The 25,978-nt window shown below is 36.9% G+C and overlaps 1 protein-coding gene across 9 annotated transcripts in view; it reads right to left on the bottom strand.

Moving 5' to 3' along the window:
- The window catches only part of LOC144978475 (solute carrier family 2, facilitated glucose transporter member 3-like), a 36,682-nt gene extending 11,780 nt beyond the window's left edge, over positions 1–24,902 (bottom strand). Inside the window, exons 1-10 of one of the 9 annotated variants that reach the window (XM_078924613.1) lie at positions 23,353–24,901; positions 21,774–21,885; positions 19,685–19,826; positions 17,641–17,739; positions 13,771–13,931; positions 9,193–9,317; positions 7,735–7,905; positions 6,887–7,144; positions 4,988–5,095; positions 620–702 (exon numbers count right to left, since the gene is read on the bottom strand). In XM_078924613.1, the coding sequence (XP_078780739.1) occupies positions 620–702; positions 4,988–5,095; positions 6,887–7,144; positions 7,735–7,905; positions 9,193–9,317; positions 13,771–13,931; positions 17,641–17,739; positions 19,685–19,771 (1,092 nt within the window). In that variant the 5' untranslated portion in view covers positions 19,772–19,826; positions 21,774–21,885; positions 23,353–24,901. Of the gene's footprint in view, positions 1–619; positions 703–4,987; positions 5,096–6,886; positions 7,145–7,734; positions 7,906–9,192; positions 9,318–13,770; positions 13,932–15,274; positions 15,393–17,640; positions 17,740–19,684; positions 19,827–21,773; positions 21,886–23,352 lie in introns of those variants that run through there. The other 8 variants (XM_078924614.1, XM_078924615.1, XM_078924612.1 and 5 more) reach the window with 8 other exon arrangements.
- Positions 24,903–25,978: the final 1,076 nt, after the last annotated feature.

The following is a 25,978-nucleotide window of genomic DNA, read 5'->3' as shown; positions in this document are numbered from 1 at the left end:
TCTAATCCCCAAGCAGGAATTAAATTTCCAAGATTCCAACCCAAGAACACAAGCAGGAGCCTGAGTTCTACTATCTCTGACACCAATCCATTCACTAACAATGGTAAATTTTGTTTGACTTTGTTATAAAAAATAAGAAAAACATCGTATCATTAAGGCGCAGACGATCCAAGAAGAAGAAAAATCGTCCACCCCCTCCTTGTCCTCCTCCATCTCGTCATCCTCATCCTCATCCTCCTCCTCCTCCTTCTTCTTCTTCTGATCTTTCTCCTCCTCCTCCTCCTCCTTCTTCTTCTTCTGATCTTTCTCCTCCTCCTCCTCCTTCTTCTTCTTCTTCTTCTTCTTCTTCTTCTTCTTCTTCTTCTTCTTCTTCTTCTTCTTCTTCTTCTTCTTCTTCTTCTTCTTCTTCTTCTTCTTTTTCTTCTTTGTCGTCTTCTTCTTCAAAAACAAAGCAAAACAAAAAAGACAAATATCAACCAACCAAACAACCAACTAGTCAAAAAAAAGAATGATTAACATAAGTAAGAGTACGTTGCATTCAACGAGATCTCGGATACTAAGAAATATGAACCTCCATTCTTACGCCATCGTTATACCCGAGTTCCACTATTGTTGTTACCTGCTTTTCCTGTGAACTCATTTCTTTTTTCATCTCATCCAACTCGTCCTGAACATCGGTTACACCTCTCAATGACTCTAAAGCTGAATAATGAAAAAGAAATGGGGTGGGGGGGGGGGAAGTAAAACAGAACAAAACTAAGAGATTTCACTTGAAAAGGCATCACATATATATATATATATATATATATATATATATATATATATATATATATATATATATATATATATATATATAATAATACTCTTTTTGACAGGCATTCCAAAAAAAGTGGAAGAAGAAGTTAATTAAGGATGATGAGGAAGGGACATATTGAGACAAGAAGAAGTCCATATTTTGTAGAGCTAGTCTAATTTTTGGAATCTCTCTCTCCAATGCAATGAAATCCCCCAAACCTAAGTAAAATAATTTAATACTAGGCCACTGAAGGCTGTGGACTGGAAATAGTAATGTACACAAGTTTAATATAATAGTCTAAAAAGGTCCCTCCCCCCCCCCCCCCCCCCAAAAAAAAAAAATTAAAAAAAATAAACAAATAAATAAAGCAAAACAAAATAAAACAAAACAAACAAAAGACAAAACAAACAAAAGAAAAAGCAAAACAAAAACAAAATCAAAGTTAATTACAGGCGATCTAAAATCGCGAACCCGCAAAACACAACGCTTAACCAGATGATCTACTGTTTCTGGTTCTTTGACGCAATGTGTTAATGTGGGGCAGGGGGAAAGTCTCCACTGAAGAAGGCAGATTGAATGAGGCATGAGTCATGTGATAATAAATACTTAATTGATACATAAGTCCTTAACTGTAAACAATTGATGGTACGTCCGTTACAAAGCAATCAGAATATTTCCTGCCATTTACCCCGTTTCGTTCCCTTGACTACTTATTTCCTGTATGAAAAGGCCTGAGATACCCTTTGTTCATATTATATCAAATCAGGTCCAGTTAGTGACTGATTCTCACTATATGTAGACATTTGATAAAGGAATTTAACCGCAAAACCTGACGAAACGATGCGCTGTTTTCAATCATTTGTGTTAAAATTATGAGTGATGTTAAGGATCTGTGGACTGTTTACCCGGGTGATAGGCAAGCACTTAAGATGTCTTTAGGTCAGCGGTTGACTGCATGACCATAATATACTTTATTATAAATTTTCAAGTCAACAACAAAACAACTTAAATGTTTATTCAACTGATTTAGATAAAAAGTAGACCGAATGGAGCAAATCACTGTATCTAAGAAAGGTGTTCTCGTGCTTATGAGAAACCTCAATGAAAATAAAGCCTCTGGACCAGATGGCATAATAGCTAAATTCTTAAAAACGTTCTGTTACAAGGTTGGCACCTATTTATATATTTCTCTACCAAGTCTCATATGACCAAGGTCAAGTTCCTGAAGACTGAAAAGATGCCCACATTACATTGATATTCAAAAAGGGCGACAAACACAGTGCTGAAAACTATAGGACAGTATCTCTCACATCAATATCATGTAAACTGTTGGAACACTTAATATAAAGCAATATCATGAAACACCTTGACAGCCGCAACGTCATGACTGATGTCAAATTTAATTTTGGCTTTCTCGCAAACATCGTTCATGTGAGTTACACGGATCACGACTTGTGGTGGTTTTGCTAATACAATTAAAAAAGGGGGGCCAGACAGATGCCATTCTACTGGATTTCAGCAAACCATTTGATAAAATACACTACCAAAGCCTCCTGAACAAGCTTATTATGGGATCTCAAAAACCACCCATGCAGGGATTAAATCATTGCTTTTGATACGTTCCCAAAGAGTCGTGGTTGAGAAAAAAAAAATGTCATCATCACTTCCAGTGCTGTTAGGTGTACCTCTAGAAACAGTTTTAGGCCCCCTTCTTTTTTTTAATTTACATCAATGACATGCCCAGTAAAGTATCAGAAGGATTAAAAATTTGACTTTTTGCGGACGATAGCCTTCTTTATAGGGGAATTCACCACACATCGAAAGATTGCAATATACTTCAAAAGATCTGGACATACTAAAATCACGGGAGAAAGAATAGAAAATGGAATTCCATCCGAAGAAATGCCAGCTAATTTGTATCACGAACAAAACGAAAATAATAACTTCAGATTAATATATACACTAAGAAAAATTGGAGACAACGCAAAAATCAGAATATCTTGGATTAACTCTTGACAGCAAAATATCTTGGCAGCACCACATCGATAAAGTTTGTAAAAAGGCCAATACAAAACTTGGATTCTTAAGAAAAAATGTATGAAGTTGTCCAAGGAACATCAGAGAAACCTGCTATAAAGTCTTTGTACAGCTAATTTCAGATTATAGTGCATGTGTTTAGGACCCCAAGAGTAAAAAGCAGATGGAACCGCTCGAGAAAATTCACAACAAAGCATGTAGTATTGTTTGTAACAACTACAGGAGGACTGAAAGCATCAGCGAGATGCGCAAGCACCTAAACTGGTCACCATTACATACAAAAAGCAAATGTCCTCTTTAAGGCTCGTCACAGACTGACAACGATCCCAATTGATCGCCTTATCCTATACAAAAGAAAACAGCCGTCATACCAGGAGTTAATGCTCATATTGTACTATTACTTACTTACATAGGCCGCCCCTTGGGGCGCCCAGCATGAGCCACAAGTCTTCGCCATTCTGTCCTGTCCTCCATAAGCGTACACAGCTCCCGGGTGTTGTCCATTACTGTGTCATCTAGCAGACAGTCAATGTAAGTTTTACTCTTCCTGCCTCTGCTGGTTCTCCAGGTGGTTCCCATAGCACAAGACTGCTTGCAATCTCCTCCTTGTGTCTCCAGCAGTGCCCCGCAATTCTCAATCTTCTCTTTTGAATCTTCGAGGTCACTGGGGGGAGGTCACTGTAGAGCTCTTCATTTGATATGTGCTCTTTCCGTCCTTACATTGAAGGCCATCCGCAGCATACGGGTGTAGCAGTCGTCCAGTTGCTTCTCAAGGGCTTTAGTAAGAGTCCATGTCGCTGCTCCATATAGAAGCACTGACTCTATCGTTGCCAGGAACAGTCTCTTCTTTATTTCCCTCAGTAGGTTTGAACTCCAGATTTTCCTGAGTTTGTGACAGGCACTCCAAGCCAATGCTTTTCTGGCAGAAATATCAGAGGAACTGCTTTGGGTCCAACCTCCTTGGTACTTGAAGTTGTCAACTTCCTTCAGCCATTCTCCATTCTTTGTCTTTATGCTAATTGGCCTTTTTTGGTTGTAGGTTTGGAAAACTGTCTTATTAGCATTACAGTACAGTCCTACTCGTTCAGCCTCAGTTTCAAGTCTATTGAGGACTGTACTATTAACGTATCTTATAAGTACATATCTTAGTATATATCTTAGATGTATAAGACTGACCTTACGTGACCTTAGTTATATTATACCTTAGGTAACAGAGATCAAGTGCCGTTCGGGTTAAAAAACAAAACAACAAATATCTCTACCCCCCCCCCCCAAAAAAAAAGAAAAACAATAAAATAACCCAAAAAACAAACAACAAAAAAACAAACAAACAAAAACAAAACAAGCTAACATTCAAACAAAACAAAGCAATACAAAGCAAAAAACAAAATAAGAAACAACAACAATAACAAAAACTCTACCCCACCCCCAAAAGAAAAGCAACAAACAAAAACAACAAAACAACAACAACAAAAGAAATAAAGTACCAACATAATACCCCCCCCCCCAAATAAAATAAAACAAAACAAAAAACAAACAAACAAACAAACAAACAAACAACACAACCCTGTACTCTAACAACCCCCCCCCCCAACCACCAACACACAAACAAAATACAAACCGCAGAAAAAAAGAACAAAACAAAAACAAGCAAAAAAACAAACAGACCGAAAGGGAAAAAAAACAAAAACTGAACGAAAACAAAATCTAAAGAAAATAAACAAAAGAAGAAAACAAAACGAAACGAAAATACAAAAAAAAAGAAAAGTCAACAAAAAAACAAACAATTCAAGCAAAAAATGACACCAAGACAAAAACTAAACAATGGATTGAGGTAATTTGCGAATGAGTAACGGACGAAAGCAGTGAATCAGTAAGGAATTGATGCATAGAAAATCCCCCCCCCCAAACGAAAAAAAAAACAAAAAGAAAAACAAACAAACCCCAAAAGACCCCCCCCCCCCCCAAAAAAAAAACAACCCTCAAAACAAAGTAAAAACAAAACAAAACAACAACAACAAAAATACAAAAAATGCAAAAAAGACCCCACAAAACAAAACAAACCAAAATAACCCCCCCCCCCCCCCAAAAAAAAAAAACCCCAGAAAAAACAAAACGAAAAACAAACAAAACACACAAGGTTTTGGTACCTACCTCTTCTAGAGGCATCCTCGTCGTGTTGTGAGATCATCAAGTACCGAGGGCTGGCCGGACACAGAGGAAGAATCAAAAGCTGACCCACACAAGGCACAGCTAACAATCCTGCATGATGGTGGTCAGGAAGAAAAACAAATACATCATGAAATCAAAATAAGGTTGTTGGAAACTGTTGGATAAAAGTAGAAAAATAAAGACTTCCAGACCCACCAGGCATCCACGACCAGGAGTGTTCTTTCTTGTTGACCTCTCTAGCTTCAAACAGACAATATCACGTGTATTAGACCCAAAGGACAAATCGCTAGTCTTTCTCAAAGCACTTTCAGCCAAATCCAAGAGATACAGGGTTACACTAACTGCTGGGTGGTCGGGCGGATGGAGAGGGGGGGGGTGAGGGGAGGAGGGGGTCAGAAAAAATCTGTCCTAACTCTCTCTCTCTCTCTCTCTCTCTCTCTCTCTCTCTCTCTCTCTCTCTCTCTCTCTCTCTCTCTCTCTCTCTCTCTCCTCTCTCCCTCCATTTTCTCTCTCTCTCCCCTCCTTACTATCTCTCTCCTTCTCCACATCTCTATCATTGTTTTTCTCTGTGTGAATGTGTGCTGTATGTGTGCGGGTGTGTGTGTGTGTGTGTGTGTGCGGGTTTTTGTGATAGTCTTTATTTTATGACAGCATGTATAAAACTCATAAGCCCAACAATAAGGCTCAAACCTTCGGATTAGGCGTTCATAATAATGTCGGTGGAAGTTGATATTAAAAATAACCCACATTATCATTATGTCAGTAATGTATTGTAATAACCATCCCACCTGTTGCAATGGTCTTTGGTATCATGAGGCCGAAAATGACATTTATTTATTAAGAACCTGGATAAGATCAAAACAATTTAATTTGAATATCTATATAATTTGATGTATTCACAACCTGCTTTAAGCATTTTGTTCTTGTTATGATTTGTTAGATCTGTAACAGCCTATAGCCAGATAGTCGTTTATAGATAGAGAAAGATTGACGCCACTTAGCTCTTTGGTATTGTTTTTAGCCAGCCATTTTTATGAGTAGTTCTCACTAAATTGTATTAATCAGACTTTTAACGTTCAAGGTTAAAAATAATTTTGTGTGTAGGTACTTAAATGCGGATGTTGTGAGTAAAATATCTAAACGCACTGCATCAATACCTGAATCGGGTTTGGCAGGGCTTTGTATGTCTTAAACTTCCCACCCATGAACATTGCGCGGTGCCAGATTTTAAAAAAATGCCCGCCATAATAATTCAGGCCACTAACCAGGTCAAGGGGGAGTAACGCTATAACTTAACATTTTTGCACTCGTGCATTTTTTTGTTTCGGATGTGCTTCAAATCGGTTCGCAGGTGTGTGAATGCGCGATGTAAACCAATAAGTCCAGATTCTAAAACGCAAGAGACCAAGAATTATTCTTTTCCACCTCTTCAATTTTAATATTAGTTTACAGATATTTAATAATAATTTATTGATTCTACCGATTTTGGAAGTGTTCATTTTCAGGTAACATTTGTCAAAGTAGGATTTGAGTCTGGTGGCGTCCTCTCTGAGAACGCTCTCGAGACGGGTCCACACTTTACTTTGAGTAACGAGCGCCCAGTGGTCCACGTATCCCAGCCTCAGGGAGGAGGTGTTCGGCATGTCGGTAATGTAGACATTAAACAACATTAGCGCCAGAACAGATCCCCGAGGGACCCCATTCCTCAGTTTCCTGACTTTGCTCGTAGTGTCTCCAAACCGCGACGTGGAATTGTCTTTCCCCCAAGATTGAAGAACAACTTCAAGGTCTTTTTGCACCTTATGATCTATGCAAGTTTGAGAATTAACCCTTCGCACCAAAACGTATCATACGCCGCTGATAGGTCTATAAATACAATACCAGTGTGCAGTTTCCAACCCTGATTCCATATGCTCTGTAAGGGCAATGGCATGCTCCGTGGTGCATCTCCCTTCCTTGTCGTTGGTGGGGGTGCTTGAGGCATATCGGGGGCAAAGGAGAAATTCCAGTTGACCGTCCATGGACCATCCCAGATGTCGGGCCTAAAAGCGGACGCCTTAAACGGCCTGCCCTGATATGTGACGAAAGGAGATCCAAGCCGGTGCCCCAATGGCCTCGGCCATCCCGGGCTCCACACTACTACAGCATAGAAGATGATGAAAACCAAATATAAATATCTAAAAGGGTTTCAGAATAATAAGACTTTGAAATCAGGGAAAGACTTTATGAACACCCTGCATATAAAATGAACATTTATACATTGCAATATTACAGGTTTAACAAGCTCAAGGCACTTCAAAATGCTTCATAATATTTCCATTCCATATATACAGCATACAGTTCAAGATTCTTGTTAGGCGCACTTTTTGTAATTATATTCTTACGACCTCCGTTAGTGCCTATGGCCAGGAACTTACATGCCGAAGTTGATTGCCGTATGAGTATATGAAATATTATGTTGTAGTAGTAAAATGGTGCTATTTGTGGTTGTAGTTGCAATAACAGTATTAGTAGAAGTAATAGTAGTAGTGGTAGTGGTAGTAGTAGTGGTAGTAGTAGTAGTAGTAGTAGTAGTAGTAGTAGTAGTAGTAGTAGTAGTAGTAGTAGTAGTAGTAGTAGGAGGAGGAGGAGGAGGAGGAGGAGGAGGAGGAGGAGCTGCTGCAGCAGCAGTAGTAAAAGTAGCAACAGTAACAATAACAACAGCCAAAGTATCAATGCCAGGATCATACCCACAAGAATGTCCCATAAATTGGCGCCCCCAAGTATGACGTAAAATCCCAAAACCTGAGCTGTCAAAAGGCCGGTGACCACGCCCAGCTGGTTTAACACACCTACAGCTCCTCGAATGTGAGTGGGGCTGATTTCAGATAGGTACAAGGGTGTGATAGCTGTGGCGATACCTGAAATAAATTAGTTGGAAAATTGGCTTAATGCTGTTTTCTTAAAGTCCTTGCTCATATAGATATTTTTAGACAAATAAAACAAAGCGAAGAAAATTCGGAGTTTTTTTGCAGCTAATTCGCCTGACATAATACCGTTTTGAAACCGTTTTGTTTGTTTTGTGTTTAAGGGTTTTCCGGCGCTTGGGACACATTCAGGTCATATCAGTAAAAAGGAAGAAAATGTGATAGTAAAAAAAGTTCTATAATTACAATTAAAGCACCTAAGTAAAGGCAAGACAGAGACGAATTGGTTCAAGTAGGGAACAGATGTAGATTCCAAGAGCATACCATCAGTGTACTTAGTTTGAGTCCCCACTGAGAAGAAAACTCTCAAAGTTTACAAAGCATGTAAAACAAAATAACAAAACAGAGAGAGGATTTTAAAAAGACAAAAAAATATCATCTCCAAAAACCCTAACTATAAGTTTGACCAGATACCCTACCCACCAGGGTGTCCAATCAGGGCCAGGGTAAAACCAAGTAATCTCATTCCAAGACAAAGACAGAAAGAAACTTGGAAAAAAGATATAAGGGGAGAGAAGACACAGCAAGTGACTTCATGTAAAGAGTAATAAACAAAAACGTTGCGGGCTCAAAACCCTTCTTTAGCCAACAAAACAATCCAACAAAACAATAAAAACATAAATACATTTTCTGTCGTCAATCTTTTTGTTTTAGAATTTTATTTAATTTTCTCTTTGGGTTTTTTTTTATTTTTATGTTGTTAGCTGAAGAAGTGTTTAGAACCCGAAAGGTTCCGTTTTTGGTATTTTGTTCTTTTTTTTTAAAGCTGTTATATTAATTAATTGTTTATTACCTTTTTACAGTCCTCAGCTTCAACCAGCAAAGTATCACCAACGATGGCAGACGACCTCTATCATTATTGGTATCACTTTGTCCTGCCCACTCTGGGAGGTTAAATGATCCCACCCAGCGTTTTGAAGTGAAGAGTCGTAAATGAAATCTTCACCTTGTCACTTAAAATAGTAATGAAAAAGTGAAAATGGAAAGGCTTCGGATGGGAACAGTCAGTTCAGGCAATGAACGTTTCGGGTACAAATCTTTCGTCAGCACAAATATAAACAAAAGTAGGTTGAAAATAAATAAAAAAATAAATAAAATGTAGTAAAAATTGTAGCGTCTGTTATGTTCCAATCCAAAGCATTTCCATGTTCATCTTTTCGTTAGTATTTACACGATTTCAGGCTTCAGGCAGCCCCCATCGCTTTCTACTTTGCCACTTACCACATTGAAATCCATGCAGGAACCGCCCTGTGATGAACAGTTCGTACGTGGCTGTTCTTCGGCTGGCAAATAACATAGCAGCACAGACAATACCGAACATGGCATTATATAGACTACCTCGTTTTCTGTGGATGATGATGATGATGATGATGATGATGATGATGATGATGATGATGATGATGATGATGATAATGATGATGATGATAATGATGATGATGATAATGATTAGAAGATAATGATACGACTACTACTACGACTACGACTACTACTACTACTACTACTACTACTACTACTACTACTACTACTACTACTACTACTACTACTACTACACCAATACAATAAAAATTACCAGCCTCAACTTTCTCTACCAGTTTATATATTGGCGACAATTTTGATTAAATCACTTCCACCATATTGGAATGACGTCACTTCCTGTCAGCCATTTTTGGGATGACGTCACTTCCTGTCACCCGAATTGGTATGACGTCACTTCCTGTCAACCATATTGATATGACGGCATCTCTTGGTTGCATCAAGAGTGCACCGAATGATCGGTGAAAAGTCCCTATAATACTACTGAATATCAGCATAAATTAAGGCTATAAAATACGGTGGCATCACTACTCAAAAGTAAATTAATGGAAACTGCAAGCGGTGTCATTTGTTGAGTATATTATGACAATTAAAGTCCAACAAAATTATGTGCCACCTTTAGAAAAACGGGTAAATGGAAAAAGATTGCTAGTAATCTAAATAATATGTCGATAAAATCACATTTGTTTAGATAATATTATTTTTATTTCATACATTTTTGAAAGCATACATTTTTTAAAGCAAACTTTTTTGTCATTGGTCGTAGTGAGAAAATGATTACTTCACACAGTTTGAACAAAAATATTTCACACATTTTGGACATATATTTCGACCATAGAAATTTTACTGTACACATTTCGGTCAGAAAACGTTCAATCCAAACATTTCGGCTAGAAAACTTTTATTTCGGACATTTTAATTAGAAAACTTTTATTTAATAGAGTTTGGCCATAAAACCTTGACTTAACACCAGAAAAACTTTTATTGTACAAGTTCTGACCAGAAAAAAGTCATTTATTTTAGTCAGAAAATGTTAACTAGAAAAATGTTTACTTCACTTTGACCGTAAAAATAATATTTCATCCATTCGACATGAAAATTTCTATTTCATACATTTGGAATAGATAACGTTTACTTTCTATATTTTGGAACAAAAGAAAAAAAAAACCAAAACGAAACAAAACAAAAACAAGAAACCTTTTGTTTCATAAATTTTGACCAGAAATCTTAAATTGCATACATTTTGGTCATAAACCTTATACTATTTCTGACACTTTATCCCTTAATTCCCTTTATCCATCCCATAGGGTAAAATTGTCTTTAGGGTCTTTTCCAAGGGAAGACTGGAATAACCCAGGCCACAGCCGCAGTACAGCGCCGCAAATTGAACTAGGGCGAGGTGACTTGCTCAAGGCCACACAGCGCAGTGGTCGGTGATAGTACTCAGTATCCTCTGGGTACGAAGCAAAGACCATACCGTTGAGCCGCGCTGCCCCTGGTTAGAAAGCTTATAATATTTCCTACATTTTGGTCAAAAACCGTATATTTCATACATTTTGGTCAAAAACCGTATATTTCATACATTTTGGTCAGAAACCGTATATATCATACATTTTGGTCAGAAACCGTATATTTCACACATTGTGATAGGAAAAATTTCATTTCCTAAATTTGGGCCAGAAATTTTTTATTTCACATGGGTTTGTGTTTTTACTGACATTTTATATAATACATTTAGCAATTGTCTTGGTATGATAACCATAATATAGGACATGGGGTGATGACATTGTTTAGTAGATATTTTTACATCAAAAATCAAATTCATGAAGTAAGTAAATTAGCAAGGACACATTATTGTATTAATTTATTGATCAATCAATTTTGTTTATTTTAATGATTGTTGTGTTTCATTTATTTATTTATTTCTATTTCAAATATAAAATTTGAACATTTTTCTTGCTGTGAAAAAAAAAATCAAGTCCACGATGCAAAACATGAAACCCGCCAAATGTTGAGAATGACTGGTACTTGTATTATATCAGACGAGAATGTTTTGTAAAAAAAGCAGTCACGGTTAGATAAGTTAGTGTGTTTAATTTTGTGGTTTTTAAAAAGCTTTTATTATCAAGATTCTTTAAATTTGTGATTCAGATATTAGATGTTTCAATAGCTCGATCAAAATGTTTCGAAAATTTGTATTTGATATTGGGTAAAGATAATATGACTGTGAAACATGATGCTGGGTTTAACTCGTGTGGGCATTGCTTATCAATCGTATTTCTATTTAATCGATCATACGTGACATTTCAATGAAAACATTCACCTCTTGCTATTGCACCCATCTGCCAGCATTCACATAGTGACGAGGCTCTTACTGATTGATGGATAGATGGTCTGTCATTACCAAAACGTCTCGATCCTCTAAACGTACTCAAAGCGCTTTACAAAGGGCCTCTGACCAACAGCAATACATAACATGTAGAACGAGATATGCCGCCTGTTAGGCGATATTAATTTTTTTCGGACAGAGACAACACTTTTATTGACCAGGTACTCGTTTTACAGCCGATACGGTAAGATAATGTGAGTAAAGAACCTTTTCCGAGGACTCAATTATGCGTCGACTGAGACTCAAACACAGGACCTTCCAATCCGCAAACGATTGTCCTTTCCACAAGGCCGCATAGTCGCACATAAAGCTGATTAAAAATGATGAAGAGGCAACTGAGTTATACGTTATTTCAATGTACATATATCTATTATCTTTGTATTGGTATATATTTCATGGTGTCAGTGATAATGGCGATAACGACGACGACGACGATGATGATGATGATGAGGAGGAGGAGGAGGAGGATGAGGTGGAGGAGGAGGAGGAGGAGGAGGAGGAGGAGGCAGGTTAGAAAATGGAAAGAGAGGGGAACATTTTGTTTTGTTTTGTTTTTTGTTGTTTAAAAAAAAATGAAATTAAACATAACACTTATGTGTCTGTCCTATTCCTGTTGAGCGGTCTCAATCATTGCCTTGATCGATGAAATATAAATATTAAGACATCGGAATTTCTGTTCTAATACCCAATGCGGATCCCTCTCTTCAAGTCTTCCTAAAGAATAGCCCCTGGCTGTCCCTCCTTCTGTTTCTACCAATTTTATATGGTCTAAAAATTCTATTAACTGATGCTTATTCGCAATAATCACTTTGTCTAATACACGTAAAAAAATCTTCTGTTAAATTATTGTAACGCCAAGTCGAAACAATGAAATATATTTTTTGATGCTAGAAATTTTAAGCTCATGGAGGTGACACAAAATAAAATGAGATATTTGGAATGTAGACAGTGTGCAATGAGAACAGATAATTAAAATCACTTAAGTTGATAGTATAGTAGTATTACTTTTATATAACCATTTCTCGAAGTCTTGTAATTAATAATTCACAAATATATGACTAAATAACTCGAACTAATTATTTAGAGCAGCTGTATTCCATTCATTGAATTCGACTGTAAAATCTGTACAAGGAGGGGGAGGTGGGGTGTTACACGTGAAGATGGTCGTTGTTAACAAAGCAACATTGTCAATTAGGTGATAACACAAACGGAATATATATACACCAATAAGACATGACGGTTGAACGAAGAATACTCCCCAGCTCTCTGTATTTACGAGTATCGAGTGTGTCAGAAGACAATGATGGCAAAAAAACGACGAATTCTTTTGATCACGGTTGACCATATGTCGTGTTCACACGACGCTTCCTTATTGATCTAGTGCACCAAAACCTCTCAAGTTCAAATCCGAATAGAGATGTGAGATCTATTTAGAGTAAGTTTGAACAAATGATTATTATTCAAAAATATATCAACATTGATTAACGTAAGTGTTATTAAGTAAATTAAAGAATAACAGCGGATTTAATCCAAAACTGCTGTGTCATCAAAATTATACCAACCTCCACCATGTCACTGGGTTAAAAATCGTTCGATGTTAATCGATATTACAAACATTCTTTACCGGTTTATCTATTGGCGCCAAATTTGATTAAATCACTTCCACCATAGTGGAATGACGTCACTTCCTGTAAACCAGATTGGTATGACGTCATCTCCTTGTTGCACCAAGAGTGCACCGAATGATTGGTGAAAAGTCCCTATAATACTACTATCGTCAATAAAGATCATCCATCCTCACTCTTTTACGTCACGTAATTTAATAATCTACTTATATATCCTGCAACTGAAATAGTTCTGTCACCTTTTGATTCAATATGTAAATCTATCTATTACTAGAGCTTCGAATGACTGGTTAGACACACTTCCAAGGATTTAGGAACCGTAAAAGTTGGAGGTGTGACTTCACGACTTTTCTTCCCTATTTTAATTAATCAGACTATAAAAGTCCAAGGTTACACATAGCTTTTGTGTTGGTAAGTTATATTCGTCATATTGTGACTATTTTATTTAAGCGCATAGTATCAGTTTCGTACCTTCCCAGATTTTTGGCCACCCAACCTCCAAAGAAGCCACCAAAAGATCCACCAATCCCGAAGATGGACACAGCCAAAGCCCACAGATTCTTTAGCGCGTCATCTGAGAAACCTGTGCCCGTTCTATCCACTTCCGTCTTATTCATGAAGGCTTTGATGGACTGAAGGATTTGCATGTTAGTGTGGAGAAGGAAGGAAAAAGATATAGATATGAAACAAACGCTCAATAATAGATTATATGTTAGTTACATATAAAAGCCAAATACAAACAAACAACATATAAAATAAAATAAGCGAAAATAAACAAACAAAGAACAACAGCCCCGACAGCAAAAAACACAGACAAACAATCAGAAAACAAAACACAAACAAAAATATAAAAGAATAAAAAAGCAACCCGAAACAAAACCGCCACAAAAATAATTACCCCCCCCCCCTCCCCAAATAAATTGAAAACCCAAAAAACAAACAACCCCCCCCCCCCCCCAAGCCAAAACAAAACCAAAAAAAAAGAACAAAACAAAAAGAAAAAACAACAAAAAAGCAAGACCAAAACAAGAATTGAAAAAAAAAAAAAAAAAAAAAACAATCAAACAAACCAAACAAAAAAATCTCCCCAATACAAACCGAAATCAATCTAACAAAGAAAAGAAAAACACAAAAAAAGGTTTTGATTCTATTCTTGAAATTCAGATCAAACAGCCTCTCATCTACACAATTAAGATCAGCAGAAACCCATCGGCTAATTCGTATTTATCACTGACAATAAGAATATTCCTTATTATTAACTAAATAGTTTTATCCTTAATGGGATTAAACAACCTTTCAAAGTCTGTTAGGAGATATTACTTTTTTTTCCCGACATGGACAACGCTGTTAACGGCAAGGTACTCATTTTACACCTGAGTATGGTGAAAGGATGTAAGTAAAGAGCCTTTTCCAAGGACTCAACTTGAACCTAGGACTTTCCGATCCGAAAGCGAGAGTCATACCACAAGACCACATAGCCGCATAGCAAAGTCTTCAACGCATGTACTGCCACAACACTCTTCCTATTGACAAATCTATAGATAGAACGAAGATGACGTCACGCAGGTCTTTGTTGTTTCTTTTTGCCATCCGCGTTTATGAGTAATTCTCACTAAACTGGATTAACCAGACTATAAAAGTTCATGATTACACATAGTTTTGTGTGTTGGTCCGTTACACTTCCGGGTGGCAATGTTATGAGCATCTTAGCCAAGCGCATACTATCTATTGAATCAATGAAGTCGATTGTGTTCTGCATTTCACTCTCTCCTTACCAGCTATTTTCAGAATTATACCCGAAACTTCAGACTCGCCCAACACAAAGATACATTTTTCAAACAGATAGTAACGAGTAGGACCTGTATTATTCTATATTCTGTTCACAAAAAATTAGCTCTGCAACAAAGTGTCGAGTTTTTATAGCTTAACTATGACAAAAGAAATCAGAATATGAAAACTGTTGGATGCCTCGTACCGAATGTGATGATTTTCCTATGCGTGGTAAGGAACGGGTTAACCCGCTTTAGCTAAAGCTAAACATGTCTAGGAGTTGAATTTCTACAACAGATCGAACTGAGGTGTTCTAAGTTTTCTTTCATTATTTAAATGTGGCTGCCATAAGCATAAGCAATGCAAATCTCCTATGCATGGAGAATTAATTGTGGCTAACGATCCACCTGGGTAATCCCATAATTAGTCATAAACTATGCTTTTGCACAGCTTCCCAATGCATAATGTGATGGTAATCAACCTGGGTAATCTCATAATTAGTCATAAACTATTCTTATGGACAGCTTCCCAATGCATAATGTGATGGTAATCAACCTGGGTAATCTCATAATTAGTTTTATTCCACCCCCTCATTTGAAAACCCTATCATTTCTTAGTAAATATGTAATCGTTGAACAATGCTTTGAACGCGTTGAATATCAACGATTGCAGAGTATTTCCGCACATTTTATTTTTGTGAAATATGGTGTAAAAGGCAGCTGATTGGTAATTAAAAATAATCTTGTGGTGCTCATGAATACAAATCCAACATTTTTACTTTTGGATCAAACTTTCATTCAAACAGAAGGAGAAAGGTACAAATTATGGTGAATAGAAGTACTAATACCATACCATTTGTTACAAAATATCTAATAATCTTACTTGAAGGGGTGGAATAAACGTATTCTTTGTACCTATTTATTAAACTCGTTATATTTTTATCGTGCATTAACACATACTCGCAACCTCGTTGCGTTATTGGGCACGATAAAATTAACTCGTTTAATAAATGCAAAGAGATGAAAGAATCGTTTAATAAACTATTCTTTTGCATCGTTTCCGATAAAGAACGTGATCAGAATCAACCTGGGTAATCACATAATTAGTTATGACCTATTTTTTGCATAGCATCATAATGGAGAATGTGATATTAATCTAAATCTTTATCTGAGGGATTTTATACATTCTCACAAACCGCTCAAAGAGGCACACGTCCTATAGATAGTATGCACTTGGCTAAGAAGTTCACAACATTGCAATCCGGAAGTATAACTTGCCAACACGCAAAACTGTGTGTAACCATGATTGTTTATAGTCTGGTTAATGTATAGAGAATTACTCATAAACGCGTATGACAAAAAAACAACAACAAAGACATGAGTGACATCATCGTCGAACCATCTATATCCCCCACACAATATTTAACTAAAACTGTGTATATATATAATAACCCCTAGAACAACAAATGCCATTTAAATGTTTGTATATTTACTTTTTCTTCCATTATTTTTATAGGGATAGAATTCCATATTTTGGGACCACCAATGCTTTGAAATGATTATATACAACGCTTTTACTAATAATTTAGGTACTTATTTTACACCTGAATATTGCAAGTGAATAAAGCGCTTTTATTTTTGGAATGACTCAACTTTGCGCTGTCCATTGTGGGACTCAAATCAGGGATTGACCTACTGCTCCAAAGGCGATTGTCACACCGTCATAAATCACAATACTCCACTCGATATGTCATGGTCATCTGTATGAATGCCAAGGTCGACACTGACATTAGCGTAGAGATAATAGTATTCATAATATATCTCGATTCGTTTCCATGAATATAACGACTTTCTTGATAACAAAGGCACAACGATAGATTCAACCTCTGACTGTCCGGTATTTTATTATGTGTGACCCAACGATTCAAATTAGGTATTTTATTGTGTGGCTATATGGTCTTGAGGTATGACACTCACCTTCAGACCGGAAGGTCTAGGGTTCAAGTCCCATTCTGAACGGCGCGTATTTAAGTCTTTGAAAATACCCTATTTCCCCACATTTTCTGTAAAAGAGTAACTAGCCATTAACAGCACTATCTCTGTCAAGAAACAAAATGTAATATCGTATAACAGGCATTACTTCTCGTCGTACCTGTTAAATGTTACAATTAATTATAGGTAAAGATCTCTGAGCAAGTCTATCGGATATCGAGCGTCATACAACATGCTCAAGGTTATTAAGTAGGGTTGATCTAGATCATAGATATACACCTTGTACCGCTCCTACTTAAAGCCGTCCGGAGCCGTCCGGCGCCCCAGGAGAGCCGTCCGGGGGTCATCTAAAGCATTCTCAAGCCACCCGGAAGCCCTCAGATCTGTCCGAACATTTCCAGAAGTCTTTCGCCTTCCGAAAGCTCCTCAAATTACGCCGGACCGCAACAACATCAGAGTGGGGGTAACTTGCATTGAAGGGAGTGAACATAGTCTTCTAGAATGCTAACTACCAAGATTTCACACACACACACACACACACACACACACACACACACACATGCACAGCTGTTTGTGTTACCTTCTCAGCATTGTTGGCCACACCCAATCCATAACCGAACTGGAATGATCCGAGTACAGCTCCAGTCACTGTCAGAACAAGTTGGCAGGTCACATGACCCTGAGAAATTCATAAAAATAGATGCATTGAGTGTAAATACATGTTGTCGTAAAGCCATGTTATAGATAGTATGCGCTTGGCTAAGAAGCTCACAACATTGCCATCCGGAAGTATAACGGACCAAAACACAGATCTATGTGTGATCATGAACTTTTATAGTCTGGTTAATACAGTTAAGTAAGAATTACTCATAAACGCGGATGGCAAAAAAAAAAAACAACAACCCAATAACAAAGACCTGAGTGACGTCATCTGCATTCAATTTATAGGGACAAAGAGTCCTATCGGTAACCCTGAATTCAGTCGAGGTGTTTGTCTGATTTGGGTCCTGATAGCTCGGTTGCTAATGCACTCGCTTCACCGTAGCCATTGTTAACTTATAGCCTGACACTGACCAAAAAATGACGTCAAAATGCCGGTCTTTGGCCACAAAAGAAAACAAATCGTGAGTTGTATTCAAAAGTTCAACCAATGTTGAACTTGTTTCCATGAACACTACTAACGACAACTCACTAGGCGGTGCAAAAACCAAATAATGACGTCAAAATGCCAGTCTTTTTGGGTTTCAGTGTCAGGCTATAACTTAACGATGGCTACGGCTTCACACGATGAGGGACCCTGATCGATCTCGAGTGAAGTCAATATGTTTTTCTGATCCTCCCCGTCCACCCAGCGATTGTTGGATATCTGGGTCTCTCTGATTTTGCAGAAGGTACTGAAGAATATTTTCTTACGTCCTATCCAAGGGGCAGCAAGTTATTGCTATTGTCTGTTTAAGGCTAAAGACACCGGACAAACTCCGGCTCTATGGGTCTCGGTATATTGAAGGACTACTTTTTATTGTGCGATTGGTTTGCTTGGTTTATTAGATGAGACGGATTATGTAGATGTTGCTGCTCGAAGCTCGAAGAAATAAATAACAATGTGAAATTGAATGTAAGCTTCAATTTAATTTTCGAAAACAGTGGCGTTGTTAAGATGAATCAACATGACTAAACTAGTCATGATTCATCTTAACAACGTCACTACCACATTATCTCATTCGTCTATAGTGTTTTATTCATCCTGTTTTGTTGATAAAGGGGAAACCCGAAACGTCATTTTATCTGTTTTCGTATATAAAATTGAAGTTTACATTCAATTTCACATTGTTATTTAGATCTGACGGAAAGTGTTTAAAATCAATAAAACGACTTGAAAGCCCTCGTTATTGGGTGCCGTTTTTTTGCAATCGTATTAATTTTTTTCCCCAGATTTACCCAATGCGATCCCCTTGAGTGTCCCAATAATCTCGGTTATCGTCTAGACTTTTAACCATGTTTTATGAGCTTTTTTCATTGACATGTTTTGGTCACATTGTTCGGTACAACCAGAGCTATGCTAGATATTTGTATTACTTTCACATTGTCCTGTGCTTCTTCATAAATCTCTGATCGTTCAAACTTTTAGTCATTTTGCAAGATCCTTTTGTCATGTTGGTCGTAACATTAAAGACAATCAGAACAAACAGCAACAGGATGTATTATATTATATTTACATTACTCTTCCCATGTACCTATTCATTGTGATTGTCCAGACATTTTAGTGTAGATAGTTTAGTCATGTTGTCAAACCATTTTTATCATCATTTTGGTCAAATTGGTAAAGACGAAAAGCACAAATGGAAATACGAGAACAGGATAAAGTATTTTGATTTTAAAGTCCGTTCGTCTCGTTATTCTTCACAATCTCCGTGCTCGTCCAAACTTTGGAAGGTATTGTAAGTAATATTTGTTATGTTAAAGAAAACTAAGAACAGATAACAATAAGGAATATCTTACTTTACAGTGCGCTCCCCTTGTGCTTCTTTTTAATCCCTGTGATCCTCTAAACTAGTGGCCATATTGTAAGATTTTCTGTCATGTTAAAAAAAGCCCAGAACAAACGGCAGTAATAAATGTCTTACCTTTACAGTGCATTCCCCTTGTGCTTCCTCAAAATCTCTGTGATCGTCCAGACTTTTAGTCATGCTGTAAGACCTCTTAGTCGACATGTTGGGTAAAACGTTATGGATAATCGGAACTCAAATCACCAGTGGCGGTTCTAGCCTATTTACAGTGGTTGGGCAAAGATGATCCGGTCATATATATATATATATATATATATATATATATATATATATATATATATATATATATATATATATATTATTTATTTATTTATTTTTTTTTTTTAATTATATTTTTTTTTTCACCTTTAAAAAAAATATTTCAACCACAAATAATCACATTCACAATGAAATGACAATACCAGTAGATTTTAATTATTCCAAACGTAATCAAAAAATAATCACGAAAGAGAATACAACTAAAAACTAAAGCGACGAGACATAATGCGACAACACCTTGACAATAGAAGTCCATTTCGTTCACTCGAAAAATTAAAGAGATGCTTTAATCCCTCAACGGCGAGATTAATATTTCTGTTACATTACTGGTTTTCAGTAGTATGTAGTAACCTTAAAGTTTTCATCGAGAAGCAACAACAGCGATATGAATCGAGTTTCATTCAGAGCTGAAATTGCATCATTTTTACTGCTGTCTTGGTGGTTAGAATGATTGTGCCGGTGGTGGTAGTGGTTGGAATAGTGGTAGCGGTGGTGGTGGTGGTGGAGGAGGAGGAGGAAGACGAGGCGGTGAGGGAGGATGTAATTATGATAGTGGTTTTGGTGGTGCTGTTGGTTAGAATGATAGTTGTGGAGACGATTGTTGTACTTGTTGTTAATATTGTTGTTGTTGTTGTTGTTGTTGTTGTTGTTGTTGTTAATGATGATGATGATGATGATGATGATGATGATGATGATGATGATGATGATGATGACAACCACGATGTCGTCGACAATGATGGTTACCACCATACGATATTACAAAGTTTATTTAATCTTAGGCTTTCGCCAATAATTCACACAATACAATTAAGACAAAAGAATGTTATCAATCTCTCCTCATGCATTCGTTATACTATCACAATAACGACCGTGTTATCTTTACTCCTTCCCAATGCTATCTATACAAGAGTGCTATGCTCCTTCCCCAACCAACCCCTAGCTTCCCGCCTCTTCGTCGCGAACTATCTTATGTATGTATTAGCTTCAGGACGGGCAAGTACGGAATCTGCCCACCCTTCCTTTAAACGTCTTTATTTCCTCTATAACTTAGAATTCAACTCTCTCCTTACTCAGAAGAGTATTTCTCGTATACTAATTCATTTGTTGAGAAAACCAAAATGGTGGTTGTATTAATATTTATTTAGTCGTGACTTTTGAATAAAATGTTTTGTTTTATTAGAGGAAATACAATAGAAAATTACATTGTTTTGCAAAATTATTTAGTCTGGCAATAAAAATACAGCGGTAATTACTTTAAGAATAATAAAAAAAAGAACTAACAAATTAATTTGTTAAAAAACAAAAACAAAAAAACAACAAAAAACAAATAAGAAAACAATTTAAATAAATGAGTTTTGAGAAGTACTTAAAGAAAACGAGAAAAAAAAAAGAAATAATTTAAATGGATAAACAAATATATAAAAACAACACAAATTAATACTAAATTGATATAATATTAGTAAGTTAATAAATTTAATTCAATACTGGAACCTTCCCAAAGTCATTACATCAATGGTACCAGCACAAGTAAGGCAATAAATAAGAAAAAGTTCGTTTGCCAAAAGCTCTATTCAGTGTTCACTGGTTATTAAGGTGGGCTCATTTGAATTAGCCCGACCTAGTACTAGAGGGGCCAGACAGCAAAAATCGGAGTTAGTTCCCCGTCAGGCGACGTGACGATGAGATGACGATGTGGGCGGGGTGGAGTGGTTGGGGAGGGGAGGGGGGGGTTGATAAAAAGAACAGGAGCGTATCCTGGTTTATGCATTACGGGGTGCATGGTCATTCGCAATCTATCAAAAATACACACAAATTGATTTCAGTACGAAGTATCAAGTTTAAGTAGTAACTTTTGAAATTATCTAATTTAGATTAGATTATTTCGGACCTGGTAATACAGCTTATAACTTGAAAAAAACAGGCTGGTATTTGCCCACCCTGCCCATTATTACCAGCCGTCCCTGCAAATCACTCAAATTGAACTTGTTATAAACCCATTTCTGAAATGCAAGGAAGGAAATAAATGACATTAAATTTCAGGAAGTGAGGGTAAAACTCGGAGCTTTACTTATTTTTCGTCTGCTTTGATATTGATATCAATTTTTGATTAACTTATTGATTCGGCAAGTAGGCATGTTATCTGTCGTACCGACCTTGGTCTTCTCATTTCATAAAGTTTAAGTCACCCTATAGGCATCATTACTTTATTTTACGAACGTTGTATCTTCAAACGTATACACAACTTCTGAAAACAATATATATTACACATAACACACAGACGGGCTAAGGGAAAAATCTATTTTTATTAAAGCAATTACTTATCACGTTTAACAACGCCTAACCGCCATTAATGTCAAGACACATAATATCTTACAAGCCATCATTGTATGTTTCAGATACTATATTATGGCAGATATAGGGAGCAGCGTGGCTCAGCGGTCATTGCTTCGTACCTGAAAGGTACCTGAAAGGCACCGAGTTAGAACACCTGCCGATGCGCTGTGTGGCGTTGAACAACTCACATCGCCCCAGCTCAATTTGCGGCGCTGCATTGCAGCTGACGCCTGGGTTATTTCAGTCTTCCCTTGGAATAGACCTTAGATAACAAATGCACAAAAATGTAAAAAATATACAACCAAGAACCAATATCGATACTTTTTATATTAATTTGATAAATGGAGATAGACCATACCGCTGGCCTCTAGTCCGAACTTGTGTATGTATGTTTAAAAAATAATATTTAATTTAAATCACAGTTGCGCGTTAAAAATTCGAACATCATGTGGTAAAAATAAATTAAGGTGACGTGTTGTCTTTGTCTTTATAGATATGAGGCGACGGCTCCTCATGGAGAACTTAATATATTTGTGAAGTTGGTGATCCCCATCCTTCATAACTTTCTCCATTTTACTTAGACAAAATCTCTTGAACAGTTCATCCACATTGAAAATTGGGTGAGAATAACTCCTGGCTTTATGAATTATCCGATCAATTTTCTTAATGTCGCAAATACTGGCATTTCCACACCATGCTGTAATACAAAAAGTAATAACGGTCTCCAAAACGGATCTATAAAAAAGGGTTCATAACGTTTTGTCTATGTCAAATTCTGAAAGTTTCTGAATAAAATACATTCAAAAGAATTTAGAGATCTCAGCACCACCCATATAGACAACATTTGGTTATATCCCTAAACGGATGAAACACACACACTCACACCCCCCACCCCCCCCCCCCCACACACACACACACACACGCGCGCGCGCGCGCACAAAAAAAAAGAAACAAAAAAAAGATGAAAACAAAACAAAACAAAAACAACAACAACAAAACAAATCAACGAAAACAAACAACCCCCCCCCCCCCAAAGTACCACAAAAAAAAAACAACTATATATAGCGCTATATCCACTAAACGTACTGTTATTTTATGAACTACTATGTCAAAACATAATGGATAATACTCACAACTGGAGGTCATCCGATCCGACGACTATGCCTGAACTACATGATAAATGTAAAAACTTAAAATTTAACAGGACAGCCAAAAAGATTTATTTGTGAAATGTTTGTAAGTTTTTATTTCTAATCGACATTTTACAAACATTTCGTTATTGCCATTGTACCAGATGCAGGGGATAATTCTAAGGATTAAGGTATTATAAGGTCATCTATATCTCTTTTTATTGTACCCTTTTATTGTCATTGTGCGGAAGCATTGTGCTTATAAAATCACGATTATTTTTGATGTGTTATAGAGGGCTATTCATAGTGTGTAATCAAGAATGCAAATCAATAATACTATGCGAGGACAGACTGAAAGCTTGACGCGGCCCTTGCAATTGGATTCAATAGTCTGATGTCACGTCGCCCAGCAACGGCGAGCAGCGTGGTTCTAAACAAAGAAAATTAGTACTTTTTATTATCCATGCTGGCTAGAACTTATGTCATGTGATCAGAATGTATAAAAGTCAAAACATGATCATAATTATAATGTTTTTCTCCTCTGGGCACACTTTTATGCTCGTCGGAGAAATATTTTATAAGGGCGTCCGCCATTGTTCCGATAGTTTAGAGCCAGTTACTAAGTTACTATGCGTCATTACAAGGGAAGTGACGTCATGACTGTAGAAGCCAATATCTAAACTATAATGGATACGGAATTGACAAAGGTATCAAAACAAAGCTTCGGTTATGTCCTTTCACATCATTTTAAATTTCATCATAGTCACCGTTCCCATCCACACAGAACCGCTAACGATGTATCAGTTATTGCATCACGTCGAAAAGGAATTAGCGTGGTAAACTTCGACACCGTCAAGTCACCTCCGCCAGCACATCACCATCGCTGCCAAAAAGTGTCCCCTTGAGGTGTCTTTTAAGTCTTAATAACAGAAAAAGTCACATGGAGCTAAATCAGAACTGTAAGGAAGGTGTTCTACAACTCCAAGAAAACTTCCTTTTAAATGTGATTTTGCGGTTATGTGAGCAGTTTCGATATCAAACGGACACGCACCATTCTTTAATCCAGGATTTCTCGATTTATCCATCTCTTGCCTATGAAATTCCAATCCTTTGTAAAACGTTAGATTGCTTTATCCAGCGATCAGCTCGATTAAGTTGTTTAATTTCTTTAGTTGATTTCCTGCGGTTGATGCAATTTGTGAACACCCACTGCGAGCCTGCTCATTAATGTTGGTGGAGACAGCATCAATTCCAGTATAGCATACATAACCCACCTTTGAAGTGTTCAAATCCCCATGAGTCACCATAAACACGTTCTAGCTCTTTATGAATGTTTACGGGTACACATCAGAATCTGCAGTAAAGAAATCAGTCGCAGCACGCTGTTAATACTCTTCAACAGTCGTAACGTCACTTCCTTCTTAATGACGCATGGCAACACTTAGGGGTGAAAGGAGATGAGAGGAATAGATGATTGTGAAAGCCAAAGTAGCACGAGGAGGATTTGTAAGACACTTAAAATATCTACGAAAAATTGAAAATACACAACTTACTGATACTAGTGTGTACAGTAATAGTAATAGTGATAAATATTTATTGTCCACAAAATATAATAAACATACATAGAAATGTGTGGAGTTTATAATAATAGGATCCTTTACTTCACAATGCACACAGCGACATCTTTACAATTTAATACAACAGAGAACGGAATGTTTTAATGCCTTGAAATTAAGACTGCTGTCAAAAGTATCCACAGTTACAACTCCTCTTCCATTTTAAACGGTCTCAATTTCTTTCACACATCATTCCTCTTTTTCACCCCTCTCTCTCTCTCTCTCCTCTCTCTCTCTCTCTCTCTCTCTCTCTCTCTCTCTCTCTCTCTCTCTCTCTCTCTCTCTTCTTTCTCTCTCTCTCTTTCTCTCTCTCTCTCTCTCTATCTATCTATCTATCTATCTGTCTCTCTCTCTTCCTCTCTCTTAATCTCTTCAACACACACACACACACACACACACATACACAGAAATACTCTTCCCTTTCACTCTCTCTCTCTCTCTCTCTCTTTCTCTCTCTCTCTCTCACTCACTCTCTCTCTCCCTCGCTTCCTCTATCTCTTTATTACTTTAGCTCTCTCTCTCTCTCCCTCTCTCATCCTATCTCTCTCTTTCTCCCTCTCTCTCTCTCTCTCTCTCTCTCTCTCTCTCTCTCTCTCTCTCTCTCTCTCTCTCTCTCTCTCCCTCTCTCTCTTCCTCAACATGTCACATATTACATTACTCCATATCAAGATCACAATTCAAAAGTTTGTTTTTAGGCATTTGCCAATGTAACTCATACAAGAATATAATATTTCCATCAATAAATCAAGTATGTAAAATCAATAATAAGCAAAGCAAACAATGATAATAATAATGATGATAATAACAATAATAATAATAATTTTTAAAAATAGAATAATAATGATAATTTAAATCGTGACAATAATAATGCAAAATCATCTAAATATTTAATAGGTTGAATTATAAATTAATAGTTAAATAAAATCGTGAGACAAAAAAGAAGTCCTTGGTACAACTCAAATAATTCACATTTCATGAATCAACATTACAATACGATATGGAGATATAGTTGT

This window comes from Berghia stephanieae, chromosome 8 (assembly GCF_034508935.2).
Source record: "Berghia stephanieae isolate SIO BIC M18660-M18661 chromosome 8, UCSD_Bste_1.3, whole genome shotgun sequence".
Taxonomy (NCBI): Eukaryota; Metazoa; Mollusca; class Gastropoda; order Nudibranchia; family Aeolidiidae; genus Berghia; species Berghia stephanieae.
This window is presented reverse-complemented; position numbering and strand designations above follow the sequence as displayed.